The sequence below is a fragment of the Ovis canadensis genome, chromosome X (genome assembly GCF_042477335.2).
Source record: "Ovis canadensis isolate MfBH-ARS-UI-01 breed Bighorn chromosome X, ARS-UI_OviCan_v2, whole genome shotgun sequence".
Classification (NCBI taxonomy): Eukaryota; Metazoa; Chordata; class Mammalia; order Artiodactyla; family Bovidae; genus Ovis; species Ovis canadensis.
The window spans coordinates 66,233,557-66,255,627 of NC_091727.1; the positions used below are offsets into that span (position 1 = coordinate 66,233,557).

The 22,071-nt window shown below is 43.2% G+C and overlaps 1 protein-coding gene across 2 annotated transcripts in view; it reads right to left on the reverse strand.

Moving 5' to 3' along the window:
- Window positions 1–11,425: 11,425 nt before the first annotated feature.
- The window catches only part of HDAC8 (histone deacetylase 8), a 262,891-nt gene continuing 252,245 nt past the window's right edge, over window positions 11,426–22,071 (reverse strand). For both annotated transcript variants that reach the window (XM_070291830.1, XM_070291829.1), the window contains one exon: window positions 11,426–11,984. In XM_070291830.1, the coding sequence (XP_070147931.1) occupies window positions 11,962–11,984 (23 nt within the window). In that variant the 3' untranslated portion in view covers window positions 11,426–11,961. The remainder of the gene's footprint in view (window positions 11,985–22,071) is intronic.

Genomic DNA, 22,071 nt, shown 5'->3' on the forward strand with positions numbered 1-22,071 from the left:
AGTCATGCCTGCTGGAACCTGCCCCTTTTCGGTCCTAAAGGCCTCTCCCACCCGTGAGCAAGATCAGTTGATACCCCTCCTCCAGTGTGAGGTTGTGGCTATTATTATCAATCCCCTTTTACAGAAGGAGGCTCAGAGAGGGGAGGCAACCTTACCAAGGTCACACAGCTAGCAAATGAGCATGTCGGAGTTGGAACCCACTTCTGCCTGCTCCCATCTCCCTTCCTTGCTCTCTAGCTACTCCCTCACGCCTAGGTTCTTGCCTTCCTTCAAAACTGAAGATCTGGTGTGGCCTGGGGAGATGGCCTCATCTGCTACAGAGGAGGAAACTAGCACCACTTTGCTACCTTGTTAGAGTCAGAGGGAAAGAGACAGATTGAGCATAAAGAAATGTATTCAATGGAGAGAGCAGGAGGGAGCAAAAGAGCAAGAGGGTGAGTGCCTGGGAAGAAAACAAGGCAAGGAAAAGAAATCAAACGAGAAAGAGAAAGGCCCAAAGTGGGGTAAAGGCCTAAGTGACCAGCCATCTGGAAGCAGCGGTGAGCTTGGCGGGGGCGTGTGTTTGTGAAGCAGGGGAGCCAGACCGACAGGTGCGAGGGCCTAGCTGCTGCCAGGCAAGAACTGTCCGGGCTCCGTGCCCAACCGGAAAGAAGGCACGTCCCCCGCAAAAGACTTCTCCAGGGGGGTTGGGCTAGGGCAAACTCTCAGCCAGCCTGGTGGGGCTTACCCCCAAAGCCTTCCTTGGGGTGAGGAAGCTTTCCACAGCCCCTTTGCATTTGCTTCAGACTGCTCAGACCTGCCTGCTCTGAGGGGATGGATAAATGCCAATTCATGCTGCCACCAGCTTGAAAGGTGGGACAGACAGGTGGGGAAGTGGAAATGCCCATCCAGACCTGACTGGTCACCTTTTCAGTCAGCTTGAGGCCTGACTTAGTTTGATGTCCAGAGTCCAGGTCTTTGCCATCGGACTGACATTTGTTCAAGACCCGAGGCTGTCACTTCCTAGCTGCGTGACATTGGACAAGTGACTTTAGCTTGTTGGGCCTCAGTTTCCTTCCATGTGAAGTGGGAGAAGTAAGAATATCTACCTTATGAGGCTGTGCCAGGGTCGAATGAGATAATGTCTGTGGCTATAAACTCTCAAGTGCTATACACATGTGAGTAATTACTCTTCTCTGACCCCTGTTCCCTGCTGCTTGGGGGATGGAGTCAGCCTTCCAATCTGAGTCCAGTTCCAAGCTTGACTTCACCTCCTTGGCCGTGTTTTCCTCATTGTCACATATGCCTGTGTGGGAAGTCAGGCCTCCTGACCCGTCGGGGTGGGCTAGGGGCTGGTTGCTGTTCCTATGCAGTTGTTCCTTCAGGCCACAGACATGAACTGAGCCCCTGCTCATCCCTGTTTTGGTCACTAAGGCCTCAGAGGGGACCATGGTGCCAATTTGACCCTTAAGGAGTTCCCAATACAGTTGGGGAGATAGAGAAGCAGACTGATCAAACCAAGCGGGAGACAGGAAGAGGTGAAATCTGAGGTGAAGGCCAGCATTCACCAGGTGTTGGGGACAGCATATGCAAAGGCATTAATGGGAACTAGGAGACCAGCACAGGATGGGGTCAGTAAGGTCACATGAGTTGGACTTCAATGCCATGTTAAGAAATTCAGCCTTGATGTGCTCACTGAAGGTGACGTGGGCAGATTATACATGGAGCCTGGTAGAGTTTGTTACTCAGTAAAGTATGTGCATTGCCCCAACCTTCTCCATCCACCCTCCAACCCCACCAGCAGGCAGCTGAGCTGAACCCTAAGCATACAGGAGAGATCTCAGCTCTTTCTCTTGAACTCAGGCCAATAAGGCACTTGATCCCCTGTTTCCCATTCCACCTACCCCACTCCCTGCCAGCTTCCCAAGCTCAGTAAATGGCGCCTCTATTCACTACGTTTCTCAGGTCCCAAACCTTGTCTTTCCCACCGTATGTCCAATTGATCAGCGGATTCTGTCAGCTCTCTCTAAAATATATCCAGTAGTCAAGTCACTTCTGACCACTTCCACAGCCACAACTCTGGTCTAAGTCACTGTCATCTCTCACTCTCTTTAAAAAAATTTTTTTTTAAAAATTGAAGTATAGTAAATTTACAGTGCGGTGTTAATTTCAAGTGCACAGCAAAGTGGTTCAGTTATACATATATAGCCACTGTCATCTCTTACCTAGATCGCTGCCGCAGCTTCCTGACTGGTCTCTTTGCTCCTGCAGTCTGTTCTCTACAAAGCAGCCAAAGGGATCCCTTCCTTCTCTGCTCAGGAGGCTCCAACAGCTCTCCATCTCCCACAGGGCAAAGATCGAAGTCCTAATAGTACCTGTAGTACCTTGGCCCTTCTACTTCTCCACATTTTTCCCTCCTCCCCCCTCCCCATTCCCTTTACTTTAGGCACAGTGGCCTCTATGTTTTCACAGGTGACAAGGTGGTTTCTGTCTCAGGCGCTTTGCATTTTGCTGTTCCCCCTGGTTGGAATACTTTCCAAGAGAGACACATGGCTTGTCACCTCACTGCATTCAGGTCTTGGCTCAATGTTACCTCTTCATATGGGCCTTCTTTGGGCACTCTATCTGAAACAGCAACCCTGTCACTCTCAACTCTCGCCTTGCTTTTTCTCCATAGCACTGATCACTACTTACCATATTATATTTATCTGTCTGTCCAGCTAGAATGCACGCTCTGTCAGGGTAGAGATTTCTGTATTTTGTTCACTTTTGAATCTCTGATGATTAGTATACTACTTGGCACATAGCAGATGTTCAAATATCTGTTGAATGAAGGAATGGCTGAGCCAGAGAGTCTAGCTTCTGGGTGTGGGAGGAAGAAGTTGCAGGAGAATCAGAAGTGACCTGGGGCAGAGATTAGCCAAATAGACTCAGGAGTGGAATATGAAACAGATTCTGCAGAATATTCCTCAAAGGAGAAAACGATATGAATGAAAGTCAGATGGAGGCTGGTAATTCATGGGCAGAGCGGGTAGGGCTGGAAGGATGGCAGTTGCCCCTCTCTCCCGCCTTCTATGCTGGTGACCCCAGAATCATGCCATGGAGCTGACAGGCACCTTCAGAGGAGGAGGTCCAGTCAGCTAGGAAGCTTCTGGGGAGTAGCCAACAGCCCGGCAGAGAAGCAAGCCAGGGAATACTGGAGAAGACCTTGACAAATAATAGTTGTCCCTGTCCCCTTCTCCCCACCCCTGTTCCCAGTATACAGCTGTGATTTTGGTGGTTTCTCTTCCGTTTGTCTGCATTCGCAGATACACATAAACATTTTTTCCACCTCTCAGTTTAATCCTCATTCTTACCCTTATTCTATCTTTATCTCCATTTCCAATACAAACCCATGCCCTCCATGCCACTCACAGTGTGGATTCCAGTTGATAGACATTTGAGTCATCTCCACCTTTTGACTATTATGAAGAGTTCTGCTCTTCATGAATATGAATGCTATGAATACTCATGTACAAATATTTAAATTTAGGTGACTTTCTGGGGGAAGATGTGTTGGAACTGCACTGGATGTTGAGAGTTAGCCGGGGCACCTGGGGGCACCAGGAGGAGCTGACAGTCACTGCTTTCCCTTCAGCTCCTCACCACATTCACCAGAGTCCTACTATGTGCTGGTCAGGCATTCAGGAGTGCTGACATGAATACAGGTAGGAAAGGTCTTGAGTGTAACGGAAGAAACAGATAGTTAAAGAATAACTTACTGCTAAGCATATAAAAACATGTTCAACTCCACTAATAAAATCAGAGCAACCAAAATTCAAACAACAAACACTTCTGGTGATCAAAATCCATCACCGGTTTTGTTTGTTTTTAATGTTCACACCCTTTGATTCAGCAGTTCCATTTTAACAAATGTATCATAAGAAAATAATACAACAAATGTGCAAGGGTGTAAGAGAGGATCTTCATTGCAAAAAATTTTCTTTGAGGCAAAATTCACATAACATAAAATTAGTCATTTTAAAGTCAATAATTTGGTGGCATTTGGTGTCACACAACCACCACCTCTGCCTAGTTTCAAAATACTTTTATTACCTCAAAATAAAATCTGTGCCCATTAAACAGTTACTCATTTCCCCCTCTGTCCAGACAACAACCAATCTGCCTTCTGTCCTTATGCTTTTACTTATTCTCGATGTTTCATATGAATGGAATACACTGTGCGACTTTTGGTGCCTGGCTTCTTTCACTTAGCATGAGGTTTTTGAGTACTGTAACATGTGTCCATACTTCATTCCTTTTTATGGCAGAATAATATTTCACTGGATGCATATGCCACAATTTGTTCATTCATTCATCTATTGGTAGACATTTAAGTCATTTCCACCTTTTGACTATTATGAAGAGTCCTGCTATGAATACTCATGTACAAGTATTTGAATATGTTTTCAATTCTTTTGGGGCATATATCTAGGACTAGAATTGGTGGGTCAAATGGTAATTCTATGTTTAACTTAAGGACTGCCAAACTGTTTTCTACAGTGGCTGCACTGTTTTGCATCCCCATAGCAATATACAAAGGTTCCAATTTCTCCACATCTTCATACCCTCTTGTTATTTTCTGCTTTATTTTTATTATAGCCATTCAAATAGGAATAAACTGGCAACTCATTGTGGTTTTGATTTGCATTTCCCTAATGACTAATTCAGTGTTTTTATTTGTAAGGAAAAATGAGAATATTCTGAATGTTCAGCATTAAAGGACAGGTTAAACAAATTTTGGAGCATCCATATAATATGACCACTTTAAGGGATCAGGTATGCCAGATTTTTTGGTATGTCTGAAATACGTCATAGTAAAAGATAATATGGTAGCTCTTTGTGGATTGATATGGAAAACTGTCCATGGCATATAACGAAGTGAGAAAAATCAGGTTACCAGACAGGATGATTTCATTTGTTAAAAAAAAAAAGTCAAGTGGTCATATATGCATAATGCCAGCTCCCTAGGGTCAGGGATTATTGTCTGCTTTGTCCACAGATATGACCCCAGTGCCTGGTACTCTGCATAGTACATAGTGACTAGTGACTAGTGAATAGTGAAGTCGCTCAGTCGTGTCCGACTCTTTGCGACCCCATGGACTGTAGCCTATCAGGCTCCTCTGTCCATGGGATTTTCCAGGCAAGAGTGCTGGAGGGGATTGCCATTTTCTTCTCCAGGGGATCTTCCCAACCCAGGAATCAAACCCAGGTCTCCCTCATTGCAGGCAGACCCTTTACCGTCTGAGCCACCAGGGAAGCCCATACTACATAGCAGGTAGTCAATATATATTTATGAAAAAAATGAAAAAAGTCTGGAGACAAACACCAAACTGCTAATAGTGGTGTTTGCTGAGGTATGGTATTATGAAGGAACCATTTTCTTATTGTTTGAATGTTTTCCTTGAGTCATCTATTGCAAAAAAAAAAAAAAAATGTCTTTCCATTACTTTCTCTCTCACCAAATAAGAAAGGCTCTGTGGGCCAGTTGAGGGAGGAAAGCATTAGGGCTCCTTCCGTCAGAGGTAAACAGAGGTTTCTCAGCAACTTTGGAGCTGAGCCTCAGCAGGCTCACTTCAGTTATCCCAGTGGCTACAGCGATCTTTTTAAAATACAAATCTGATCAAGCCACTCTTTGGCTTAAAAGTTTCTGATGGCTTCTTACCTGCAGGATCAAGTCTCACCTCCTCTACCTGGCACAGAGGCCCTTTGTGACTGGCCCTTGCTATTTTCCTTCTTGTCACTCACTAATATATATTTCAGTTTTTTCTTATGGAAATTTAAAAGCACATAAAAGTAGAGAGAATAGTACATCCAACTTCCACGTGTCCATCAAACATGAAGCTTCAACAATGATCAACATTTTTCAAATTTTGTTTCATTTATCTCAACCCACACACCCATAGACTGCCACACACCCATACACTTGCCCCTTCTGGAGTAATTTTAAAGAAACCTCAGATATATTATTTCACCTGTAAATAGTTCACTTTGTATTTTTAACAGTTGAGGACTTAGATAAATATGTAACTACTATGTTGTTATCATACTTAACAAAATTATCAACAATTTTTTAACATCACCTAGTCTCTGTCCAAATTTCCCCTATTGTCTGAAAAACATCTTTTCACAGTTGATTTACTTGAATAGCCTAATATTCTGTGTTCTAGCAGCACTGAACTGCTTGTCACTTCCCTAAATTTCACGTGCCTTTGCCTGAAATGTCTGCCCCTGATGCCTGCTCCAAGATCAGCTTAAATATCATAGCCTTCATGGTTGCCCCAGTCTAGATTGCCTGCCCATTTCTGTGTCCTGTAATACCCAGAATGTGAAACATTGCTTTGTTTCACTGTGTAGTTTCACCATCACGTAGGTATGTATGGAGAATTACAGGTGCCAGGTACCATGCCCAGTACTGGGGTACAGCAATGAAACTGCCAAAGTTCCCACCCTTCGAGGGCATGTGTGTGTGTGTGTGTGTGTGTGTGTGTGTGTGTGTATGTATGTATGTGTAGGAATAAAAAAGAATAAGATAATGGTAAATGGTATGAAAATAAATGGTATTTTGGAACAAAGAGAGCAAGGTGGCTACTTTAGATGGCATGGCTAAAAGGAGCCAGTCTGGGGAAGATCTGAGCATTGCAGGTAAAAGTACTAGCCTATGCAGAGACCCTAAGGTGAGGGTCTTGGATTGTCCCCATCTTCAAAGGCACTATTCATGTCTGTCTTTACATTTGCAGCTCTCAAAACCTTTAGTAGGTAGCTTTCAAAACCCTGTTGAGTATTGAGAATCTAGTAATAGCTATGTCTCTTTGCCCCAGAACAATGTACCAATGCACAACCACATTAATTTGCATTCTCTTCCCCTAATTTCTGAAGCCAGAGAATGTCAGGAAGATTCTTTGCCTAGATTCTTTACCTTTTCATTTAGGGCAGGAGCAGTGTCTGATAACTGACATCTAATATGTATGCTAAATGTGTTTTCTTCCATGATCTCTTTGATCCCTCAAAATCAGCCAATAAGGTAGTACAGGGAGTATCTCCATTTGATGGATGAGGAGACTAAGGCTCACAGAGAGCATTTCTTGGCCAAAGTCACACAGCTAGTGAGTAACAGGGAGGGGAGTCAAACTTAGGCAGGTTGAAGCCAAAGTGCATACGTGCTGCTGATCAGCTTGGGGCCCAGCACTGAGCAGGTTTGGGGGCTCGTCCTTGGCCAAGGTTGGGGAGGAAGTGCTGCTGAGTTTTCCATGCAGAGGCTTAGAGATGTCAAAACCTGATTAGCCTTGATGGCTGTTTGCTTTTCTTCTTTTTCTTCCCTCTTTTTGTCCCCCTCTTCTTTCTCCTCCTTCCTTTTTGGTTGAATCACAATATTTGATTTTCTTATAAAGAAGTTTTTCTGCCTTAGAAAGAGTCTTTTAAATATAGAATTGGAAATATACCCCTCTTTCTGTGACAGCTCACAATGGAGGCAGCAGAGGCAGATCCACCCCCTCCCCCCAAAGGGAAACTGGCTTGGGATTTTTCCATTGGCTTTTTATATATATATAAATATATGTATATGTATATATGTATAGATATATGTATATTTACTTTGGCGGGGGGGAACCAGGTAGTACATTCACATGATTCAAAAATCAAAAGATACAAAAAGGAACATAGTGCAAGCCCCCCTTACTCCTCTGCCACATGGTTTTCCTGCCTGAGGTGCAGGAAACTGAGGTGCCCCAGTTTCTTGTCTCTTTCCAGAGGTGTTTTATGCAAATAAAGGCATATCCTATATATATATATATATATATATATATATATATACATATATATATATATACATGCTTTTTAAAGGGTTATTGTCTAAACCTTGAGTTGTGAACACAGCCTAAAGCTCTCTTTTGGTCTCTCTGGCCTCTCTGTGTTCCTTGGTGAGAGATAGTGAAGGCCTGTGGGGCTCCTGGGAGCCCTGGGTTTTCCTCAGAGGTTGGTCTTTCCAGGCTCATTTTTCTGGCAGGCCCTCCTGCACACTAGACTTTAGATTCTTTTCAAAGTCCTTTCATCTAAGATAATTCATCAAGCACTCACAATAGCACATGAAGTGCGGGAATTATTTGCCCCACTTTACAGGGATAAGGAAACAGACCCAGAAAGGTCGAGTAACTTGCTGAAAAGCACACAAGTACTTACTCTTGTTGATGTGAGGGGAGGGTTGCAGAGCAGCATAAGGCTTGGTCCAGCTTGGACTTTGGAAGCAAGAAGAAAGTTGTTTACTCCAAAGTCACAGTTTAAAAATCTTTTAGTGGCACTCAGTGTGGGGTTGAGGGGGAGGGAACGACGGGGAAGTAAGGGAACTTGTAGTTCCAGCTGGGTTGGCTTCCTGGCTCTGCCACTGACAAGGGGCAAGTTACTTCACAGTTTGTGGCCTCAATTTGCTAATCTATAGAATAGAGATGATAATACCCACCCAGCAGGGTGGATAGTGACATAGTATAAATAAAAGTGATTTGTAAAATGGGGTATATTCTAAGCCTTGCTTTGTGTTATTACTATGGTTATGATGGCTGGTCCTTTTGGGCAAAAAGGCGGATGTTTCCTGAAGGGAAGGTAAGCTCAAACTGGGTACAAAGTTGCCCTTCCTTCAAGCCACCTTATCTAAAAAGACCCTCTCTGGCTGAGTGAATCGTAGATCAGCCCTCCAGCCGGACCAGTCTTCCTTGCCAGCTCAGAACCTCCTGGGCTGTTAGAACAGCCCTGGGGCCTAAGCACAAACACTTCCTCAGTGGATGTCTTGAATTTACTTTGATCTGTAACTTCACCTGCAGATCAATTCTTTTTATAAAGAGTTTATGTATTTATTTTTCCTATTACAAAACTAGATCATGCTTATTAAGAAAACTGGGAAAATATTGAAAAGTAGAAGAAACCAAAATTAAACTATCCTTATATCTTCTTCCTCCACAGAAGCCCACCTCAGTTAATATCTTGGTGTATTTCCTTTCAGTCTTTTTTCCTCTAGGCAATTAAGATAATTCTTAGCAAAGAAATACTTTTTTCTTTTTTAAAACAGCTTTACTGAGGGTGTAATGGATAGACAAAAAGTTGCACATATTTAATGTGTATAATTTGATGAGGTTAAACTGAGCGGAATAACTCAATCTGTCTTGTTTGTTTTGAGAATACCACTTTTGTTTGGTATTTTAATTGTAAAAAATGGAAAATGATTCCGAGTTCCATCTATGAGATTTTTTTTTGCCTAACATTTTAACAAGAATGGAATGAAGAGGAATCCTGAAGGCCATTGCTGCTTCTGCTTCTGCTGCTGCTGCTGCTGCGTCGCTTCAGTCATGTCTGACTCTGTGCGACCCCATAGATGGCAGCCCACCAGGCTCCACCATCCCTGGGATTCTCCAGGCAAGAACACTGGAGTGGGTTGCCATTTCCTTCTCCAATGCGTGAAAGTGAAAAGTGAAAGCAAAGTCTCTCAGTCGTGTCAGACTCTTTGCGACCCCATGGACCACAGCCTACCAGGCTCCTCCATCCATGGGATTCTCCAGGCAAGAGTATTGGAGTGGGGTGCCATTGCCTTCTCCTGAAGGACATTGAGGCCACTGAGGTGGTGCCATGTCTCAGAACAGGCCTGGCCTAGGTTCAGCAGCTCACTCTGGGGCTCAGCCAGCAGAGCTGGTGCTGCTGAGAAGGTAGCCCTGGCTGCCCAGTGGGAAAGGGCTCCTTCTGGTTCAGGCTCATTCCTCTTGAGAGGAAAATGAAGCACTAGTATTCACCACTTTACCCTGTAGTTGTGTCTTGTGGCTGAGTCCTTCACAGGAATTTGGGTGATGACTTTGGAAGGTGGGTCCCTTAGGAAGGATTTGGATATCAGACCCAGCAAGCTTTTGAAAGGACAAATCTTGGCAGGTGGTTCTTCACAGGCTGAGAATTCAGAGTTTTTGTCTTTCTTGGCTTCCTCCACACCCCCACCTGCCCCATTCAGTGCCTCTCCCTCTTCTATTTTTTAAAATCTTACATTTTGGTATAAGTAAAATTATCCTTAAGCTGAGTGTATAATTAGAATTGTGGGCATTTGAAGTGACTGGTATTCCTAGCCGTCCAGGTACTCCAATGCTGTTTAATAAAAGTTTGGCTATTCCCATCCAGGGAGGCCTGGCGTGCTGCAGTCCATGGGTCACAAAGACTTAGACACGACTGAGCAACTGCAGTCCATGGGTCACAAAGACTTAGACACGACTGAGCAACTGAACTGAACTGAAATGAACTGATTCCCATCCCAGGACATGTTCAAGGCTTTTTCCACTCCCTTCTGCAGAAGCCCTTCCTCCTCTCAGTAGCCTGGAGAAATACAACATCCTACAAGCCCCAGTTCAAATATCATCCCCTTTGAAATGCTCTGGGATGCTGCCCTGGCCTGGTAGGTTGCTCTCTCCTCAGTGCTCTTAGAGTTCAGGACTCCTGTTTGTTACAGAGCATGAAGCATGTTGGGATCTGGTTCCTTCTCTCCTCCTTTGCCTTGTCTGGGAGTCTCTAGATGGCCAGGATGGGGTTGTGTCCTTGTCTCCCATCCAAGTCCCAGTAGCTGTAGGAGCTGCATACTTGGTGAATCAAATTCCAAAACTGTGACATTTGGCTGTCACTTCTGCTTTCTTATCTCTCTCAAGACCCCCATCTGCATTTTGCCATCTTTTCTTTGCCTTTTCTGCTGCTGCTGCTAAGTTGCTTCAGTCGTGTCTGACTCTGTGTGACGCCATAGATGGCAGCCCACCAGGTTTCCCCGTCCCTGGGATTCTCCAGGCAAGAACACTGGAGTGGGTTGCCATTTCCTTCTCCAATGCATGCAAGTAAAAAGTGCAAGTGAAGTCGCTCAGTCATGTCCGACTCTTCACAACCCCATGAACTGCAGCCTACCAGGCTCCTCTGTCCATGGATTTTCCAGGCAAGAGTACTAGAGTGGGGTGCCATTGCCTTCTCCATCTTTGCCTTTGAGGTTATAGGAAAACCAACACATTACACCTGTATCCCATTTTCATCAAGCGTGCTTGATGGGAAGTAGCCTCTATTCATCAAGATGTCCCTCTTGGATCTGACCTGCCACCTGCTCTTCCCACTGCTGAGTCACTCCCTAGGCAGGATAGATTCTCTCTGGGTAGCCAGCAAGGCCTTCCCCATGGTTGCAGCACCTGTATTTCTGTGAGCTCTGGTCAGGCCCCAGCACAGGTTAGAGCTTGGCTTTCTGTCCCCGGGACTTAGTGGAAGACACATTAGTTTCTCAGAGTCACCCTATCAGGCTGGGGCTGAGCAGAACAGGGAAGCAGCAGGGTTAGTCTTTATACTTCAGTGAGAGGAAATGTTCACAACTATGTGCTGTTAGTGGTACTTCACAATGAGGAAAATGGAAGAGAGGTAGGTTTGCAAAGATTTTATTAAAAAACAAAATAAATTTGTAATCCTGAAAACAACACAGGTGGATTTCTCCCCATCTGTGACCAGATCCCCCTCCCCCAAGGTTCCACCTGGATGATCCTGAGGCCCAAACCCTGACTCTCATCTCCCTACTGCCCCACCAACTGCCAACCAAATCTCCATGCTTTCCTCCAGCTTCTGATCTGTCTCCTTTAAGAAAATAAAAATACCCCCTCCCCAACTTGCCTAAAAATAATTTTCAAAGATTAGAAACGGCATCTGTGTGTTTTTTAAAAATAAACACTTTAAATGTTGGAAATGTTTGTCTTCCCCTAGGTCTAGTTGAGGCCTCTGGGGTGCCTGCCTGCTTCATGTTAGGAGGCCAGCTGCCACTTGGTGCCCCTTGGAAATTTTCAGGAAGTAATTTCTTCCAAATTTCCCCTGCAGTCACAAATTCCACACACTGCTCGCATAAACACGCTGTCTTCATTATAGGCACTGCTCTTTGGCTCTGGAAATTTGATCTCTTTTTGTCAACTAGACCACGTGCTTCAGATTCCCTGCAAATAGGAGAGAAAACAAAATTCAAAGTCAAGTAACATATGTGAACTATACCTCAATAAAGCTGTTAAAAAGGCACTTTCATTTGGGGGCTTGTTCTCTTGCTGTCCTTGGGAACCCTGCCCACCCCCCCCCCCAACATAGGAACAAGCTCAGGCTAGGCTGCTGGATGGTGAGAGACATCTGGTCCAGTTACCCCAGCAACCACCAGCCACCCATCAGGCATGTGAGTGAGGCCTTGGACAGCTGGCCGACTGCAGTGCTAGGTGAACTCAGCCAAAACCAGAAGAACCGCTCAGCTGAACCCAGCCCTATTGCCAACTCACAAAGTCATGAGCTAAACAAATGGTTGTTTTAAGCCACACATACACACATGCACAAATTTGGGTAATACTTTTCAGAGTCTATACTTCACTAATTGCATCAAATCTTTCCGCATCCCCAACATTTCTTCCCCCGCTTAGCAAGGTACAACCCTTTTAGCATTTTCTCTCACGAGCACCTGTGAAAGATGAATTGGGGGATTTCCCCCTACTCTCAGGTCTAAGAATCTTTGAGGGAAAAGCAATCACTTGAAATCCTACAGCACTGGTCCCTCCACAGTCTTCTTCTTGACCTACTTCCCCAAGCCAAAATACTGGGCTCCAAACCCTACTGACCACTTTTACTCTAAAACAGGAAGGATGTTCCATGAGGGCAAGGACCTAGCTGCCTTACTTTTGGTTGATATCTAGCACAGTGCTTCACACATAGTAGGTGCTCAATAAATGGATAAATGGAAGAAAGGAAGGAAAGAAAAATCAGCACCCACTTGCCTATCTAGTTTAATTTTTAATACAGTATTAAATATACACAATGGAATATTACTCAGCCATTAAAAATAATACATTTGAATAAGTTCTAATGAGGTGGATTAAACTGGAGCCTATTATACAGAGTGAAGTAAGCCAGAAAGAAAAACACCAATACAGTATACTAACACATATATATGGAATTTAGAAAGATGGTAACGATAACCCTGTATGCGAGACAGCAAAAGAGACACAGATGTATAGAACAGTCCTTTGGACTCTGTGGGAGAGGGAGAGGGTGGGATGATTTGGGAGAATGGCATTGAAACATGTATAATATCATATATGAAATGAATCGCTAGTCTAGGTTCGGTGCATGATACAGGATGCTTGGGGCTGGTGCACTGGGATGACCCAGAGGGATGGTATGGGGAGGGAGTTGGGAGGGGGATTCAGGATGGAGAACACGTGTATACCTGTGGCAGATTCATGTTGATGTGTGGCAAAACCAATACAATATTGTAAAGTAATTAGTCTCCAATTAAATACATTTATAATAAAAAAATAAAATTTCAATTAATAGAAACTTGGGAAAAAATAAACATACAGTAAAAGTGACTTTCTTTGCTATGTGCAGTTCTATGATTTTTAACACATGTCAAGATTCTTAAGACAGATTGGTCCCATTACTCATCAAAATTTCTTCTGCTTTCTTTTTGCAGTCACATCCTCCCCTCCCCCTCTTACCACCTGGCAATACTGACCTATTCTCCATCACTGTAAGTGTTGTCTTTTTGAGAATGTTATATAAATGGAATCATCAGTATGTAACATTTTAAGACTGGATTCTTTCAAGCAGCATAATGCCTTTAATTTTCATGCAAATTTTTAGGTAAATGCAAATTTTTAGTGTATCAAGTTTATTCCTTTTTTGGGGACAGTACTTAACTTTGTAATTTTAAAATTACTATAGATTTATAGGAAGTCGTAAAAAAAAAAAAGTACCAAGAAGTAGCCTTCACCAAGTTTTTCCAAGTGGCAATATCTTACATAATTATTATTTAATATCCAAACCAGGAAATTGACACTGGTATAATTCACAGACCATATTTAAATTTTGCCAGTTTTATATGCACTTATATGTGTGTGTGTGTGTATATTCTATGAAATTTTTATCACATGTGTAAATTTGTATAACCCCCACCACAAAAGGGCTTCCTTCATAGCTCAGTTGGTAAAGAATCCACCTGCAATGCAGGAGACCCCAGTTTGATTCCTGGGTCAAGAAGATGCCCTGGAGAAGGGATAAGCTACCCACTCTAGTATTCTTGGGCTTCCCTTGTGGCTCAGCTGATTAAGAATCTGCCTGCAATGCAGGAGACCTGGGTTTGATCCCTGGGTTGGGAAGATCCTCTGGAGAAGGGAAAGGCTACCCATTCCAGTATTCTGGCCTGGAGAATTACATGGACTGTGTCCATGGGGTTGCAGAGAGTAGGACACGACTGAATGACTTTCACTTTCATTTTCCACCACAAAAAGATACAGAACTATTCCATCACCAAAAGATCTCCATCAAGCCACCTTGTTAACTCCCTTCCACCCCCTATCTTTAAGCCCTGACAACCATTAATCTGGTCTCTAGGTCTATAACTTTGTAATTTCAAGAATGTTATATAAATGAACTCATACAGTATATAACATTTTGAGATTTTTTTTCCCCTCACTCAGCACAATGCTCTTAAAGATCCATTAAGGCTGTTGTGTGCATTAAGTTAGTTCCTTTTTGTTCGCTGAGTAGTGTTCCATGGTATGTACCCCACCAACACTGTATGAAGGATCTAGTTTCTCAGCATTCTTGTTAACATTTAGTGGTGTCACTAGTTTTTATTTTGACCATTCTGATAGGTGTGTAGGGATCTCTCATTGTGGTCTCAATTTTCATTTTCCTAATGGCTAATTATGTTGAACATCATTTCATGCACTTATTTGCTGTCTGTATATCCTCCTCATGTCTTTTATTAATTGGATTTTTTTTACTGTTGAGTTTGGAGAGTTCTTTATATGTTCTAGATATAAATCTGTTGTTGGATATATGATTTGCAAGCATTTTATCTCAGTATATAATTTGTCTTCACATTCTTCTTTTTTGGTCAAGCCATGTGGCTTGTGGGATCTTAGTTCTCTGACCGGGGATTAAACCCAGGCCCTTGGCAGAGAAAGTGTAGAGTCCTAAACCACCGGACTGCCAGGGAATTCTGATTTTTCATTCTTCTAACTTAAGTTTTTGGATCATGGCTTGGGTGTTTTCAACCCTTAAGTTCATAATCTCTGGATAATCTTTGATTCTTCATCTTTTACTCTCCACATCTTATGAGTTGCCAGATCTAACCTCAAGATGTCTTCCAAATCTGTCCTCTCTTTTCTGTTCCCCTCTCTCCACCTTAGTCATAGCTCTTGTCACTCAGGTCACTGCAACAGCCTTTTAACTGGTGCTCCCACTTCTGGAGCTGTCCCCCACACAATTCTAGCTGTGATCACATGCCTCCTCTGCTCCATAATAACTTTAGCAGCTCCCGAGTACCTATGAATGAAATCTAACACCTTAGCTTACATGTGTCCCATCCATACTTTCCCATCTCCATGTGAGCCTTTGCGTGTGTTGTTGACTCTGCTGAGGAGACCCACAGGGGGTCCTGGTGCTGAAGCGAGGGTGCTTCCATCTGTAAGAATAGCCAGAGCTTGATGAATGAGTGAGTGCACATTTGAACAAAACCCCATGTCTGAGTGTCCCAATGACACATGTTCACAGAAAGGAAAGGTGGGTGCTGTGTTCTCTACTGCTCTGTCTCACTCTCTAGTTACATTTGGAGGCAATTAAGAAAAACAACAGAAATAGTTTCCACCAAAAGTTGATGATGAGCAATATTGAGTTTGGGTAACAATGAAAATGTAAGCTTAAATAATGCCCATTGTTTTCCCCTCACATCTAGCTTTTCCATCAGTGGGTGGCAGCCTGAGAAAATTCTAAAGGCCAGCATGGTCTGCAGCCTGGAGAGACACAGAGTACAGATCAGAGGGGCAAACTCAAATGTCTATAGAGGCCAAGAATATACTGGATGTCAGTAGAACAGACTGGGGGTAAGACAAACGGATCCCTCTGGATCCTTTTCCTTTTCCCTACTTTGCAGAATGGTCTGAATGTAAGAAATAATTTCCTCTTTTCTTAACTCTATTACAAAAGAAAACAGCACCAAAATGGTGTCAGCAAGATGAGAAATGGAAACTCACACTTGGCCTAGAGCAGGAGATACAACAGGGAAAGGTGGAATTTGTGGCAAACAGGAACGTACCTGCTTACAAAAGGGGGCAGCTGCTACGTGGTTCCAGCCATTCACTAGTGAGCAGGAATGTGGGTCAGATCTTTCCACTTTCCAAGAGAAGTCAGACATTCACATCTTTATACAGAGTTTTCATAGTGTTAAATGTGGACAACTGCTTTAAATGTTTAAAGAATATCACGTGGCACATTAATCTGATAGGCTAAACAAAACAATTTTGGAGATAAGATGTGGCTCACAGGCTCCTAGTTTGTGATCTCTGGGATAGTTCTGACTTATACCCATGGCACCCCATTTCACTCTCAAGTATCTTGGTTTTGACAATACATTATATCCTCATCCTACCTCTGATGTACAAGAAGGAGTACTGAACTGGGGCTCAGGAGGCTTGGGTTCTATTGATTCATCGACTGACTAATTCATCTGTTCATTCATTTATTCAATCAACATTTATTGAGTATCTATTCTTTGCCAGTACTAGATGCTTGTGAGCACTCTACTCTTTCTCATTGTTGCTGCTAATTAATAGACTTTATTTTTGGAGCAGTTTTAGGTTTACAGAAAAACTGAGCAGAAAGTGTAGCGATATCTTATATTCCCTGTTCCTCATCTCCCCCCCAGGAGGCAATTTCCCCTAGTATTAACATCTTGCATTAGTATGCACATTTTTTATAGCTGATGAATGAATATTGATACATTATTATTTAGTCCATAGTTTACATTAGGGCTCACTCTTGGTGTTGTACAGGCCTATGAGTTTTGAAAAGTGTATAATATTATGTATCCATCATTACAGTATCACACAGAATAGTTTCACTGCTCTAAAATTCTTATGCTCCACCTATTCATCCCTCCTTCCTTTCCTTAATCCCATCACAGCCACTGATATTTTTACTGTCTTTATAGTTTTGTCTTTTCAAGAATGTCATATGGCTAAAATCATGCAGTATGTAGCCTTTTGAGAATGGCTTCCTTTACTTAGCGATACACATTTAACATTATTCTACGTTTTGTCACTTAATAGCTCATTTCTTTTTAGTGCTGAAAAATATTCCATTGTCTGAATGTACCATAGTTTATCCATTCACCTACTGAAGGACATCTTTGTTGCTTCCAAGCTTTGGCAATTATGAATAAAGCTGCTACAAACACTCATGTGCAGGTTTTTGTGTGGACATGAGTTTTCATCTTATTTGAATAAATAGCAAGGAGCAGGACTGTATGTTAAAACTATGTTTTAGTTTTGTAAGAAACTGCCAAACTGTCTTCCAAAATGGCTGTACTATTTTGCATTCCCACCAGCAATGAATGAGTTCCTGTTGCTCTACATCCTTGTCAGCATTTGGTGGTGTCATTGTTTTGGTTTTAGCTATTCTATTAGGTATGTAGTAGAACTCACTGTTTTAATTTGTAATTCCTTAGTGACATGATAGTGAGCATACCTTAATGTACTTAACTGCCACCTGTGTAGCTTCTTTGGTAAGGTGTGTATTAAGACCTTTGGCCCATTTTTGGATTGGGTTGTTTTCTTATTGTTGAGTTTTAAGAATTCTTTGTATGTTTTGGCTAATTGTCCTTATTGGATATGTGTTTTGCAAGAATTTCTCCCAGTCTGTGGCTTGTCTTTTTGTCCTCATAATTTTTAGTCTTTTTAATGTAGAGCAGTGCTGTCCAATAGAACTTTCTGGGATGATGGAAATGTTCTATATCTATGCTGCCCAATATGAGAGCCATTAATTACCTGTGGCTACTGAGCACTTGAAATATGGCCAGTACAAGTGAGGAACTGAATTTTAAATTTAATTTTAATAACAAATTCAAATGGCCACATGTGGCCAGTGGTGACCATATTGGACAGTACAGATATAGAACAGTTCCCTTTTGCTTTTTTTTTTTTTTTCTTCATGACATTGACTGGGGTCGTTCTTATTTGCTCTTTCATTTATAACCTCCCTTTCAATCCATTAGGAAGTCCTGTCAATTCTACCTCCAAAATATTTTCTAAATCCACCCATTTCCCTCCAATCTTCACTGTGATAACTTTACTCCAAGCCACTGTCACCCCTTGCATGGACAACTCTAATAGCCTCAACATTGGTCTTCTTGCTTCTATCCTTGCCACCTACAACCCTTCCTCTATATAGCAGCATGATTATTTTGTTAAAACTTAGGTCAGATCACATTACTTGTATGCTTAAAGCCCTCTAAGGCTTCCAATCACACCTAGAATAAAATTCAAACTTAGCCACCAAGCTCTGCAGGGTCTGGCCTGTCCCTGGTCTCTTTTCTGCCTCTGCCCTCTTTGCACTCTCTGTTCTGGCCACATGGGACTTCTTTGTGTTATTGGAACACACTAGTCATTTTTCCCTCTTAGGGCTCCCCCTTCTTTGCACATGTTATTCCTTCCACCTAGCATGCTCTGTTCCTGGATATTCTCATTCCTGACTCTTCTTATCACTCAGGTCTCAATCCAAAAATCACCTCTGAGGGGCCTAATGACTACCTAGTCTAAGTTGTCACCCCCAGTCACTCATTTTCTGCCACATGATTCTATTTTCTTCACTGCACTTAGCACACCAAACACATCTTGTGAGGGCTGGGATGTGTTAATCTTGTTCATCACTATTGTTAGCCACTTTGACAGTGCACAGGAATCAATCAATTAGTATTCACTGAAAGATACAGTTCTTGCAATTAAGGAGCTCTCAGTCTAGCAAGGAAAGCATATATGGAGACAAACACATCATAGTCCATAGCAATAAGGCCATATAATACCAATCTGTACAGAGTGCTGAGGGCATTTGAAGAGAGGGCGTGGAAGGCTTCATGGAGGAGGTGTCATCTTAAAGGGCAAATGGAGAGAGAATGTACCAGGCAGCAGGAACAGAGCATGATGTATAAAAGCACCTGCAAAGCTTTTGTGGCCAGAACACAGAATGAGGGTCAGGGACAGGTTTGTTTGTGTGGGTGTGTATGTGTGTGCACGTGCAATGAGGCTGGAGAGATTGTTTGAGGTCAGATCATCAAGGGTCTGGAAGGCCATAGTCTTATCCTAGAGGCCATGTGGAGACTCCAAACAAGTTTAAGATGGGGAGGAGTCTCATCTAGTGTGATCTAGGGCTAGAGTAACTTCCCTAGTAGCTGCCTCATCACATCAGGCTTGAGGGTCTCACTCTTTACCTGGGAACAATGGCAGAACAAAGGATTTCTAGGAAGCCTTAGGTATGTGCTGAAATGGATGGGTGATTTTAGTTTTTAGCTCTTAATTGTTAACTATATTGTTTGTCTTAGAATGTAGATCCCTCTTGTCATCAGAAAGCCTTTCAATGACAATTAGTATAACCGCCAGTTACCACTTGTCTGCCTCTGACCTGAAATAAACCTGAGACTGTGAATTAATCCCACCAGGCTTCTGGCATCTATAGGATATCAGCACTTAAAGGATAGTACCCTGATGTTTTGGGTGCTCTGGTTTTAACTTGCAAGGGACTACTGCAGTCTCAAACTGAATTGAAGCGATTTCTGAAATAGCCTATGATTCATTTTTTCTCCCCCCCGTGCCTAAATCTGCTGGCTCCATGTGGAGGGATAGGCACCAGTAACTGGAGAGGTGACATCACAGGAGTGGGCTGCATGCCTGCCAGCCAGGCAGCTTGTAGAGCTCGGCCTCAAGCAGTCTATCTGCTGGGCCGGGTGATGCCTCCCAGCCACTTTGGAGTCATAGCTCTAGGTTCTTTGGTCCATGAGCTTTCTCCACATTTCTTTTTCAGACAAAAACTCTGGGCTGGGAAATCCAGGATAATGGGAATAGCAGCAGCAGGAAGAATAATACAGCCTTACATCTGTATAATGATTTAGAGTTGTGAAAGCCATTTGCTCCATTTTGCTCTTCCCAAACAGCAGTGGGAAATGGAAGCTGGGGTTTTAGGCCTGAACTGGGGTTGCACAAAAGAACAAAATGCTAACATTCCCTGTTCTCCACAAGGTACACCATGATTGGGCCTTGGATGCCACCAGAAAGTCAGAGAGATTCCTTTCAGCTTCTAGGTGCTTCCTCGAAGAGTAATTCTCCAGGACAAACTGCCTGGCAGGCACAGTCTATGAACCACACTATCCTGATGGAGCCAGCAAGTTGTGCCAGTCCCAGCACTGTCAACTCTTTCTGTGCACCCTGGCTTACAGTCCTCATGGTCCCAAAGCCTTTTACTGGAGCCAAAGTCATGGCCTGTGACTGTGGAGGGCTGAAGGTAGGGTGTGTCTTGAACATCTGGAAATGCCAACAGCTGCCAGGGTAGCTCAAGAGCCCGTGAAACGAAAAAACACCAACATATCAGTCATCGTTGTGGATCCGCAGTGAAGAGCCACTGAGCCTTCCTGTGAACAGCTGAGGAGTAGGGTGAAGGGCGTCTTTTCTTGGAGAAGCCATAAAAATAGTTTAGCAGTGGTCTCGTGTTGGCTTTGTGATTTTCAAGCACCTGGTCTTGGCATAGCTTGGTGTCTCCAGTGCCCCACTGCCATCACTAGCATAAGAAGCCTCCCTGCCTGACTCCCCTCTCCTGCTCCTCCATGCATCATGGCTACCAGGCTGGACACCAAAGGGGTGGCATACTCTTGCTTGGACTTCTTGGTTTTATATTAAATTTCAGTGTCACTTGTGTGTGTGCATGTGTGCTTGTGTGTGTGTGGTGGTGGTGGTGGGGCCTGGCGGGGAGTGGGGTGGACATGACAAACCCACAGATGCTTAACAGTATTGTGAGAGTAGAAGTTGCTGTGGCTGCTGTAGCTGCCATCACCGTTAGCACCACCACTATGTGAATTCAGAAAGACCCACTGAAAGACCACGTGTGCTGGTTAGTGCCATGAAAATGTCATCTTGGTAAACCAAGATGCTATACTCAGGCAATTCTGTCTGTTGGAAACCTTGGCGGGGTATAAAAGTGATCCTTTGGAAATTTGAATCTGTAAACCCATATGTGGCAAGTGACAGGCAAGAGGAGAACATCCTTGCCTCCAAAGCAGAGAGGCCTCCCATAACTTGTTTTCCAGCTCAAGGGAGATATGTGCGCCTATGAAAATAGATTAAGGATCACTGCCTTGGCCTGTTTTAGAGATGTGAATAAAAATCTTGGCTGGGGACTGCCTCCTTTCTGGTTGACTGATTTTTCAATTGATTTGTATTTATTAGCTAATGAAATTAAAGTTGTAAAAATGATAACAGAAACACAATAAATCTCTCCCACAACTGGCTGTTTCTATGTCACTATGGTGCATTCCTCACTTTGATTACTTCAAAGTCTATTATTTTGTTCTCAATTATTCTGTTTTTCTGGCACTGGAGAAAATCAATTTGTTTTATTTTCTCTTATTCATGCACTCAATTATACTCTTCGGGCACATTTAATCACTTTGATGTTTTCATTTTATGGCCCATCTCTAGGCACTTCAGCTGCATTGCTGCCAACGGGCAAGCAGGACTAATTTGCATGTCACAATAGACGTGAAATTCTAACTCAATTTAGAAATCTTTATGAAATCTCCCTCCAAAATATGCTTGGAGCTGCAAAGAGGCAGAAGGATGTTAGTAAACCAGAAGCCTATAAAGACGCTTCCCTTTCTCAAACACTGAGAGCTCTTTGGTGGCCTGACTGTAGATTCTGGATGTCCCTATCCAGGTACAGCAGAGCAGTTCACAGGATGGGATGTTTGCAGAGCTTCCCCTGGAACTTTGTGGTGAGAATCTTGCAAAGGCTGTCCTCAGCAGCAAGGCCAGGGAGATTGGGCCTGCTTACTCTGGCATAAACTGCCCCTCAGCACTGCTGGATTTGGCGGCTGTGCTAAAGACAGCACCTGAATCTCAGTTGGTTAAAGGGCCTCCGGGTAGATAGAGAGAATTGTCAACAGTTAGGCATTCCAGAACCCTGAGTGGTTTAACCTTATTTTCTCTGATAAGCTCCAAC